The sequence below is a fragment of the Bacillus rossius genome, chromosome 1 (assembly GCF_032445375.1).
Source record: "Bacillus rossius redtenbacheri isolate Brsri chromosome 1, Brsri_v3, whole genome shotgun sequence".
Taxonomy (NCBI): Eukaryota; Metazoa; Arthropoda; class Insecta; order Phasmatodea; family Bacillidae; genus Bacillus; species Bacillus rossius.
In genome coordinates this window covers 69,562,928-69,575,129 of record NC_086330.1, presented here as the reverse complement: position 1 = coordinate 69,575,129, position 12,202 = coordinate 69,562,928, and the positions used below count along the sequence as shown (strand labels likewise).

General features: G+C 39.5%; 1 protein-coding gene across 1 annotated transcript in view; it reads left to right on the top strand.

Moving 5' to 3' along the window:
- LOC134537422 (lysosomal alpha-mannosidase-like) overlaps positions 1-12,202 on the top strand; it is a 173,888-nt gene that overhangs the window by 107,105 nt on the left and 54,581 nt on the right. The window contains exon 11 of the mRNA XM_063377833.1: positions 2,836-3,032. Within this exon, the coding sequence (XP_063233903.1) occupies positions 2,836-3,032 (197 nt within the window). The remainder of the gene's footprint in view (positions 1-2,835; positions 3,033-12,202) is intronic.

The window sequence follows — 12,202 nt, the reverse complement described above, 5'->3', positions numbered from 1 at the left end:
CAGTCATTTCAAAAGCAGAAGTTCTTTAATGCTTGTACATTGCCACTGGTTTTGGCTTTCAGCTAATACAAATTAATTTTTAATCAAAGTTTGATGGGTCATCAATTTAAATGCAGGTACAAAATCTGTATCTCTGGAATGATAACTTAAAACAATCCCATCAAACTAAATTCTTAAATTAGGGTATGGCACTGACAAAACATCAGTTGATGTAAAGTTCGACTCACCCAGAACTAGCCCAAATGGCTAAGAACATTAACATTATTATTTTCTGAATTTATACTAATATAACTTCCAAGTAATAATTACGACGTACAAAATTAATATCAGTAATAATTTTAGGCTCATTTGGCTTTAACATTAACCAGTCTTCAACTTAAATATATGCCTAATATATCGTTTAGGACTTAAAATGGACCAAGCCAAATTCAAGTCATTCTCCCTAAATCATGGTAGAAGATCTGTACCTACTATTTCACTATCACTGATTTTTCAAGCAGTGGCAATAAATTACAGGAGTTAACGTACCATTTGAAAATTTTATTATAACAATCAACATATAGCTGCTAAAACTCGCAGATAATGTATTGAAAAACATGAATATTCATAGTTATACAGTTCCAAAGAGGTAGGTATTACAAGTTTGAAATCTGAAAATGTGTTCCTTTACTGCATGCAGTTAAATGCAATATGAAAAGCAAATTTTTAGTAAACATCTGTACTTAAGTAATAGCACAATGGTTACACTTTATTTAACTTAAACCTTCATTTGAGTTACCATTCTGTTTTTAACTTGTCGATAATTACCTGTAGAAAACACCCAGTGGTAACGCTCTGATTCGACTGAGTACTATTTTGTGGTAATTTTTAACTCAATGTTAAAGTAAATCTTTGATTATTGATATGAACTATGTAATCGTTTGCTAGTAATTCATTGTAGGGCAAGGTTATGAAATAGCTTGAACAACTAACGAAAATCGTTTTTGATAAAAGGCCCATTACCGTTGGATTCAATCGTACCTACATTAAATGCAGTTGATATTAGTTCTAGGTTTACAGTAAATAATTAAAATTATTACGTGATAAATGTAGAACTTTTGTGTACTAGTATGATGTTCACGGAATACTTATTTGAGTAAAATACCAACGTTTGTTCAAATTAGTTAAATGTCTTATATAATTTCAATAAAAAGAGTGAAAGCCGCCCAACACAATTACCGAATATATAATAATACTAGTGGTATTATTTCATTAATTCTAATAATTAATATTAACATTATAATTTTTTTTACTATCCTACACTGATTTAAGATTTTTGCTCATTCTTGTCACAATAGTTTTCACTTTATAGACTTAACTATACTCATAAGGAATTTATAAGTTCTATAAAACAACATAAATGAATTCACTAATACGACTGCTGTTGTTAACTAAAGATTATTAAATCGCTTTCATATCACAGTGCCCATTAGATATATATTACAATATTATTACTAAAAGAAAGAAAAAGTCAGTGACGAGCTTTGAAACCACGTCCCTTGAGGTGTGCTACGGAACCCGTTGATATATTACAAGGATAATATGTATTACAATCATCGTAATGCCGGTTTCTTAGATATTTTAAAACTTTGGAAAACTTTTTACTGCGGCTTTTTTTGTTGACCAAATATAGTCCGGGGTAGTTTCACTATAATAAAGTTCATTTGGCATATAAATACGTTTGTTATGTTCAACATTGTTAACGAAAGTGACTATAAACGGGTTTATGTTTCTATAAGCGGGTCCGCCACCTTTATGCCACACGTCACATTTCCGTTCATCGACTGACCTTTCATTTTTACGAAATTACTCATACCAAATGCCGTATACTGGGAACTAAGATGTTTACACCTAAAAAAGCATACTTTTTCGGGATTTTTGTTGGCCCGGAGTATTTACAATATTAGGGTTAAATCTTACTATTTTATTATATTAGGTTCATTCAAGTGTTCGTAGTAAAAAAAATATGTTATAAATAGGCTTTACCAAGAATCGTCAAATTACAGTTCAAAAGTCTTTGTAAATATACGAAATTTTGTGGGAATATGAATAATATAAAAATTATTATTGAATAAATTATCAGAAAAATGTCAAAATAATATCACATTAAAAATTAATATTCTTTTTGTTGCATTCGTGATTCAAGCCTTAAAGTAAATCGTAAGACTTAATATATATTGTTAGTATATATATGTATATCGTAAATTCAATACATATATATAAAATATATATATATTTGTAATGACAATACACTCTTTATTCAAAACATACCTCTAAAAATACTTTTATAATTTCAAATAGTCAGCGTAAAATATTTTCATCAAATTTATTAAAATATTTTTTTCAAATATTACCAATTATCAGTTAAAGAAATATACAAACATTTTTGCAGGCAAACAGATTTTTCACATTCTGTGTCTTATTAGGAGGTGATGTGGTACCATTGTTAGAGGCGCGTGTACCAGGACGCAATGAAGGTGAGCTGGCAGCTGGTGTCCGTGCCACAGTCGGTGCGAGACTTGTGGTACAGGAGCAGCTTAGGAGTACCACAGTTTGACGCGCGTGTACGGTAACGCAGGCACGGAGGTGAGCTGGAAGCTGGTGCCCGTGCCACAGTCGGTGCGAGACTTGTGGTACAGGAGCAGTTTAGCAGTACCACAGTTTGACGCGCGTGTGCGGTAACGCAGGCACGGAGGTGAGCTGGCAGCTGGTGCCCGTGCCACAGTCGGTGCGAGACTTGTGGTACAGGAGCAGCTTAGCAGTACCACAGTTTGACGCGCGTGTGCGGTAACGCAGGCACGGAGGTGAGCTGGCAGCTGGTGCCCGTGCCACAGTCGGTGCGAGACTTGTGGTACAGGAAGAGCAAAGCCTCCAGTGAGCTGGTGTTCCGGGCGGAGCAACTGCCTCCTCTCGGCTTCAGCTCGTTTCTGGTGACGCCCTCCGGCGGGCAATCCGACACCGCCCGCGTCTACGAAACACACATCGGCAACCAGGTGGGACAATGTATTTTTTTCATAAAATTTTAAAATTGTGACTTTGTTTTACAGCCGGTAGTGTTAGTATAGGTGAATTTGTCACCAGAGCGTAACAAATTTTATCGTTTTGAAAAAAAAAAGTGTAACGCTAATGCATTAACGTATAGTATAACGATCACGCAAAAGTAGTATAAATGAAATGTTTGATGCAATATTTTTTTATAATTATACCTATATGGGGTCACCGAGCAATTGGGTGTGGCGAAGCCTTCTAGCTGCGGATACATCAAATGAGAAGTACACACATCTTTCTGAAGCCAACCTGAATTTTAAGGGCAAAATAAATTTGAAAATACGTGACTACTCAAAGGTGAGTGTAGCGCCGTAAATGAGTCTGAATAGAACTACATCCAGTTTATGAAGTTTCCCTTTTATCGCGCATGTTAGGTCTACGTTATCATGAGCTTTTATCTTAAAAAGCCAGTGAACATCTTTGTGTTACTTTTTTTTACGGTCTGAGAATTTGCTTAGTTTGTATTTTTGTGTTAGGCAAACTGTTACATATATAATGTTAAGAACGTGAGCAGGGTCGTAGCACGTGCAGATTCGGAGCTGGCTGGCGGCCCCGCACGGCCACTGATGTCACATGGCCGCCGCAACGTGAGACGTGCCGCGCGCGCCTGGTGGATTCCGGGGGTCAAGACTTCACCCCCTCCGCTCAAATCCGCTCCCCGCGTGACCCTCTGCCTCAGCGCCGTTATCTGACACCTTGCAGCTGGGGAGTTCCGCGGCCGTTGCGTGGGCTGTCGACGCCTGTCTCGATAATTCCTGGCGTCGGGTCGGCGCGGAATGACGCGACTGGCCCCAGTCTCGTTCGTGAATTCTAGAATTGGCGTCTAGGCCTATATAAGCCCAGGACGCCGGCCTCCGAGGGTGTTCAATAGAGTTCAGTTCCGGGGCGATAGTCTGGGCGATAGCGCCGCGGGTGCAGTGGAGTTCCTGGGCGAGGAGATCCTCGGCGAGCGAGTTTCTCGGCGATAGTTGGGTGGCGAGAGTGCCGCGGGTGCGGCGAGAGTCCCGAGCGAAGTTCCGAGCGAAGCGTCGAGCGGGTACCTTGGCGAAGGGAAGTGCGACGGTGGCGGTGGAGTGCGGCGACGGAGGTCCACGAGGGGTGCTGCGGCGAGAGTTGCTCCAGAAGTGCGGCCCAGCGAGGTGTGCGGCGTGTAAAAACCGAGTAACTGGGGAATAAACATTTTTAATTGTATTTGATTACTACGCATTTTTAGAAGATTATTTGTTAGTGATGTAAATATTGGCAATCGATAAAACTGTGTAGTAAAATCTTTAATTGGGCTATCCATTTACGACCCCAGTAGTTTCCCCACGACTATTATTGTTTTAATAATCGTAACAATTTAGATGTACTTCAGCCACAGGTTTGCATAAAAAATATTTTGTGTCTGCTAAATGATAGCTATAAAATAAATGTAAAGGACAATACATTGAAAATATTTGTTTTTGTATTATTGTATATGTATGTACTATATTCATAAATGTATGTACTTTATCAAAACTTCAACAGTAAATGGAAAATGTTCAGTACCTATTTCACATGAGTTTAAAATGTTTATACATCTTGTAGGCTCTCCCGATTCGCGGACCACATTGAAACCCGGCTGGGAGTTTCACCAAGTTAAAAATAAAATTTCAATATTAAAAATTGCTTAAAATATTTAAATAAAAAATCTCCGAACACTCGATGTAAAGTAAACCTATTTAAATTGTCGATGCAGTGAGGATTTGGTGTCAGAGCTCCTTGTGGCACCGAAAACGAGTTTAATATGTATGAATGGCACATAATATGACAATAAAATATAAAAAAATTATTCTAGTTTTACGTTGTCTGACAACTCTATTTCCTAGCTCAAACCTAAAGTAAATATTTGATTTCGATATTCTGTGGCTTTGTAAATCTCTGCGTGCAAGATTTTTTCAAACAAAATACTCTAACTTCTTTTTGCAAGAATGTTTAATTACGTAAAGATAAAGATAAAAGGTAAAATATTTTTTTTTGTTTATAATTCAAATCAACTTTAAAATAAACTAAGAAAATTTTGATAACCTGCATTAGGTCTTGAAAAATCTTGGAGTTTCTCAACAGGAAATTTATGATACAACCAAGTTTCGAGAGTAATTGTTTTTATAAACTATACCACGTTTGCTGTTACAAACCTAGAGGTCGAATTCGGTTACTTACACCCAGCAACTGAGATTACCATCTATCTTTCTTTGGCTACCTGAAGGCGGTGATTGGTACCTGATCAGTATTTCTGTGATACAAGTGTGTACCGAGGAGGAAGGAATAAGGGGCAGGCAGCTGCTTTTCCATTCAAAATGAAAAAAAAAGAAACAAGGAGTTGTAGTTAGAGAAAACTTGTAACTAACCTAATCCAACTAAGTATTGTTAAAATGGTTTGAAGTGAATTATTTACAACCGGTAGAGCGATGTAAGAATAACGGATATTGATAAAGGAAGTGAGTAGGTGATGTAGTTCACGTATGTAACGAAAATTGCTCGCTGGTGTGGAGATATAAAAAATAGTTTTGAATAGAAAGATTTTTACAGGTGGTTACAGATGGCAGCATAAGTAAATGCTTTCGTATAATTTCCAATAATTTTGTAAATGTTTATATTGTTTCTCATACTTTGGCATAATTTTACATACGCTTGTATACAGTCGGGGACACACGAGCGTAAGGGGAAAAGCTTAAAAATGGTGGACCAGGAGAAGGGGAGGGTGATACTAATGTATGCAGCGGAGGAACTGCTCTGATGCATAGTGGACTCGGGAAAAGTATGATTGTTGAAGGAATTCTAGGTTTTGCTATGTGAAAATGAGTCCTAGATTCAAGCTCCTAACCTTAGGTCTCTGAGAATGCGAGAGCAGAATCTCTTTACTGCTAACCTGTAAGCACCTGTAAGCACCTGTAAGCATTTTGGTTGTAGGTAGCAACATCGATATCAGCAAATTGTTGTAACGTTGGAGCGACTACCCGCGACGGCGATAACGCTGTTATCGCTGAACTTAAATGGTATTGATTCCATTTCCTGTGATTCAATTAAATATGTTATCGTGGTTAATTAATCGATCTTATCCGGTCGGTGGGGTTTTTCTTAAATTATTCATAGTTCGGGAACATAAAACAATACAACATTTTTCGATAAGGTTTGACGTCATATCTACGGTAAACCACAGGTTCACTTGTGGATGTAATTAAATGTTCATTACCTAACTATGGTGTGGATGGATGATTCAATATAAACCTAACTCTCTCAACGCTTTTGCTTGGTTCGCTTGGTAAACTTATTTGCGGACATGAGTGCACGCTGCAACGCTGTAGTAGATTAGCTCGGCGGAACCGAACCTCCACAGAACATAACATAGTCAAGTAAGAGTGCAGGTCACGTAGCAAGATTCCATGCATGATCAGCATGCCAGGCTGTTTGCAGTTAGAGTTTTAACAATCTTTAGTTGCATTTGTACCGTAACGAGCACCTGCTGAAGATTACCTATGTTTTTTTCATACGAAGCATGATTGCGCATGCTAACAGGAAAGTTAACACAGTGATGATATCACTCTCGAAATAAAATATAAAACTGTATGCATTATCCGCACCATTTTTCCTTTTCAGTTGAAAATAATTGGGTATTACACGTTGACATCATCGATATCGTCCTATTTTTACCCCACAATAGTTTCTTCTACCTAAATTCGTTATCCATCATTATGGAATTCCAAATGGTCATTTTAGGTACGTGTCGAAATTGTATAAATTGAGGAAAGGACCTGTACACTTAATCATTAGCACATATACCATCGACATAATTACAAGGAGCTATACAAGCAATCAAGCACACACACCCTCGACAAAATAATCATGTGGGGAAACAACAGTGGAAACTCTGGAGAAGCGGCTCGTCGGGACGCCGAGGAAAAACGTCGGAAGGAGCAAGAGCGCGCACGAGAGGAAAAGAGGAGGCGTCAGGAAGAACAGCCGCGAGTTGAGGAGCACGTGAGGCAGTATGCAGCAGCTATGCGCGAGCAAGCATCGTGGCGCGGAACACATAACCGACCAAAGTAACGCATCCTAATCTTATATGTGATAATGCGTAAAAGTATTTCTTCTTAAAAATAAAAAACTTGTTCCTCATACATATTCAATTTATTTCAAAGTGCATGTTAGTTTAGCAACGAATGCCAAGCTTACGTGTACCTCCTTGCAAATGTCACGATATACCGGTTTCCTCCATGATCCTAGATATTTAGGTAGTAAGCTTAATAATGATAATAATATATTGTAGTTCAAGTTAAGAAAAATCTTATTTAGACGTGTCATATTCCTATATGGTCTGCTCCGTACCTAAACGTCGCAGGTACACGTACTCGACAGAAGCGAATGCATACTCAAGCATTGCTCAAGACATGATAAGCACGTTCCTAAGCATAGTTTGTGATAACGGAGCTTTGCATCCTATGTGCACATAACTAATCATCACGCCTTTCGACTGAACTGTAAGTGATACTAGTGTGCCGTGCTATGCGGCGCCAGGAACGTTACCTAGCCGTTACTTCTAGTGCTGTCCAAGCTTGACTTGATTGTATCTAACATAGAGTTGTCATGAGAGGAACTAAATTTTAATTTGAAGCAACGTAAGAGGGAACGGTCTCGGTACTTTACCTACACAGCTCTGCATCGGCCTACACTAATACAGATAAAAGAAATGAAAGTGCACATATTAAACCCAAACATTTATTGCAACCGAAGGAACAGTACAAGCTGCACTATTCACACTATTTAGCTGCAACAGAGCCGAAACCACTGATGTTGCGAGTCGAGTGAAGCAGCATTTCTGTGTTAGTATGTTTACCCGTGCAAACATTCCAAGATATCGGGATATTTTTGATACACTTTTGCGATGATCGCAGTGAATGTGTCTTTAGATTCTTTAAGAAGAATCGCCGGTACCAAATAATGAGTCAACCACACAAAGACGTGCGTGGTACAGAAATGATGCCAGTGGAGTTGGTTCTTGCACTCCCGTCCAGGTGATACCACTTCATTGGGGTTTTCGCTGCAGGAGCAGGTGTCGCTGATGACCGCCTTGCACTTCTGAAACCGAACCTTCCTCTCGAGGAACTCTAGTATCGTGGGCCTCCCTCACGAAATCTCTTTCACCTGGAGGCGGCCCCCAAAATAGATGCGTGAGCGAGTCCCAATTTATCAGCAGGCGATCTTCCTCCGGCCTCGTTGCATCAAAGCTGTACAGGACGGGGCATGCCGTCCTGTTCAGAAAAGTCATGTCCAGCTTTTGGATCGACGCAAGAAACCGTCGATTTGCAGTGTCAAAATGCCTAAATTCGGTAATGCTGAAAGGGGCGCCATGAGGTGCAGCAGGCCTGCGGAGCGTGAAGGTGTCCACCGGGAAAGTAAGTGTTCTGTCTTGATCTTCTCGGGACGACATGTTGAGTTTTGGATTTCACGGGGCTTCTGCGTCTAGGTGATGTTCCTTCGTGAACGTTGACCGTTTAGTGTCTAGCCACCGACTGTTCACAAATCATTTTTTATCACGTACAGTACTCCAGCAGTTTATCATACCGAATAGAGGGAAAAAAAAGATAAAAATATTAATTGGGAATCAACAACCTCGCCCGCAGGTTGGCTGTTGGCGTGGTAGTCGAATCATCCGTAAAATAAACAATTGAATAATATAATATTCTTGGACCATGTCAGTCAAACTTTAATTGTTAGAGAAATAGGTAGTTTACAATTCATCCTACGCTCCCTACCGGAGGCCCGGAAATCACTTTAGATCGTATCATACATACGATAAAATGTACGCTACCAATTTGGTACATCGTTAATAACGTTTAATTGCTGTACTGGATGCATAGTCCTAGCTCACCAGTTCATAATAGGAATGTTGGACACTCATCGTGAAAACTGGTTCAAAATTTGTACCTTTAGTATACAGGTAAAGCATAACTATTAAGCACGTACGGCATTGTGTGCGTGATAAGAGCGATAAGAGTAGTGGCTGTTGTTAGTATCCGCTACTTGTACTGTGCTGCAGTTTAGCATTGTGCTTACATTATCCATAAGTAGCAAAGTTGTGTATGGCCTACCAAACGCGGGTACCCGCGGCATGTCAACGAAGCTATGCATTCCCAGTTCTTAGCGTGTTACATGCGTAACCCATGAAAACGGAAGAAAAGGATGACGGCTGCGGTGTCATACCTATGTTCAGTGTGCTCTGTGGCAAATCGGCGATGCAACTTGCATTAAGCTTGCAGAAAATGCTTCTTATACTTTCCCTACACCACGCCCCGTCATCCTCTACTATAGACGAATAAATTTAAAAAATGTATACATTATTATTAAAAAAAAATAATTAAATACTTAACACTAGATTATGACGACGTTCGTAAACTATTCACTCGATTTCTTGTGCATGGGTTGGAACGACCAAGGGAGCGCGCCGAATCAAGTAAAATATCTGTGTCCTTGCGCCTCGTCGTTAAATAATACTCCAACACGTCGAGATTGCTTGGGTGTGCCTTCCAGATGGCATTGTAAAACAGCGATACCAAATCTTGGGATAAAATCTTCGGATGCAGATAGAGCCATAACCACGAGCGGACGTGTAAGGAACAAAAATGATGAAAGTGTCGATCACTGCACGAGTCCCAAAAAATATCCAGGTCATCTGGCGGCGTTCTTCCACAGAAACAGTAGTTGTTTAAACCGACCTCGCACTGGTCTAAATGGATGCGCTTTTCAAGGAACGTTGCTATCTTTGCGAGTCTGACAAAACTTCTAGCACCCGATGGCGTTACTTCTCCGAATAGAGGTGTGAGGGTATCCCAGTTGATGAGCAGCCGGTCCTCCTCTGGTCTTTCGGCATCGAAGTTGTATAATATTTTGAAGGATTTGCCGTTGAAGAACGTTACTTCAATTTTGTTCGTGGACAGGAGAAACCGTCGATATTCACGATCAAACGTCAAGAATCGGCTCACGTTGAAGGGGGCTCCACACGGTTGACGTAACCCACGTTTCGTAAAGTCATCTACTGTGAAACCTTTTGATTTTTTTTTCTTTCTGTAATGCCATTGTGACTCGATAAAGTTCTGCGGCTCTGTAGTCTTTTGTGTATGTTTGTTGTTTAAGTGTTGGACGTTAATTGATGTGATGTCACTTTCCACTGGTTATTTTATAGTCGTTTTGAAACCGGACGGCAGCCCACACTGATAACCTAGTAGCTATTAAAAACATTACTTGGATTTTACCCCACGAAAGATGGGCGTCTTCGTCGTAAACAGTCGAGTTAGGTACAAGAATGATCCTAGGTATAAGCCAGCACTGATAACCTCGTAGCTATTTGAAAAGATTACTTGGGTTTTAACCCACGAAAGATGAGGTATCGAAGAAGAGGCGTCTTCGTCGTAAACAACCGAGTTAGGTACATGAATGATTCTAGGTATAAGAAAAAATGCTATGACCAAGTCAGCCGAACTTGCAGTGCACTATGATGAGCGAACGATGCACATGGGATGAAGTTCTAATAGAGGTTAAAGCATCTAGTACGCTGCTGCTAACCGAATACTGATAAAAATGGAGGTATGAATGCTCGGAATTTCCGCAAAGCGGTTATTTAGGCATAATCGGATGACTTTGCGATAAGCAAGCAAGTTCGCGGAATTTCATTTACGTAAAAAACAATGCTGCAACCACGTCAGCCGATGTTTAAGTGCACTCTGCGCTTATAGGTATCATCACACTTTAGTACTCCTGTTGAAAAAATAACTTCAATTCTAGGAGTAGTGGGTTTTGTGAGTGCCCGCTGTGAATGCTGCGCTGCAGTCCAGCATCATGCTTACATTATGAAAAAGTGGCGAAGCGCTGTATGGCCTACGAGATGCGGGTGACCGCTGCATGCCAACGATAAGCAGATAATTGTACAGGAAGTCTGTTTGTTCTGGGCGTTCTAAGTGTCGTTCTGTGAAAACGTGAGCTGTAGGTTTCTGAAAATTTGTCCCCAGCTTGGATGCTGATGCTGCGGCCGTAGCAATTCACGTTACCTGCTGCTTTTACCCATATTCATAGCACCTTCAAGGTGTCACATACAAAACAGGTAGAAATGTTTGCAAATGCATCTGACCTCTATGCACTATAATATCGTCATCACTGAATACGAATATATCACCCTTGCCTTGCCTAGATGCTTAATTTTGAATTTATAGACCATACGCTCTCGTGTCACTGACTGTACGATTGCATACTTTTGCAACACTTAACTCTCCACTCTGAGGTTGGGTCCGTTCTTAGTATTATAACAATTTGTAATAGTTACAATAGTCATTTCCTATTGGATTATGTGTCACATGTTAGCTGTCATAAATACATTATTTCACTCTTAGGATTCAACCTAAGAAATGGACTGATGCCAGCAAATAAAGGTATATTTTCAACGCATGATCACGCGTGTTTGAAATGTTAAAATACCCCAAACATTTCCTATCTCTCTTATTTGTGAATCTTTACTTTTACTAGACATGGTGGCCAGGATTCATTTTTTTTAAAAACATTGTTACTTTTTTCGTTCTTTATATTTGTATAGCACCGTGGACCCTCCGCAAATAACAAAGTTGAATCCCGAAAAATGTCCCTCCATCCATTTCTGTTTTAAGCTGGATACGCCCACGCTGTAAGATATGGGTTAAATAAGTTGCTTCCCATTGAATCTGCTTAATTGCTTATTGCCTACTCGCATAAATGTTTGATATGATGAGATCATCTTGGTCATGTACTCTGATGTTTTAGTTGGGGTTGTTTTTGTTGTATTATCAAGGAATAGAATCCGGTACAGTTTGCAGGAAACCATCGATACGTACTTATGTGTTCTAGGGTGTTATTATGGCCATGCCCATTTTCGTGCATGAAGTCAAATACACACAGAATGTAGATAATGGTAGCATACAATAATCCAAGCAATCATGACGTATCGTTTGTTAGCGGGAACATGTATATACGAAATTCACTTAAGATTAAAATATTCTGATGAAAAACGCATATTAAATAAGAATATTGTGTAAATATGTGAATTCAATACACTGACAAAAAAATTACA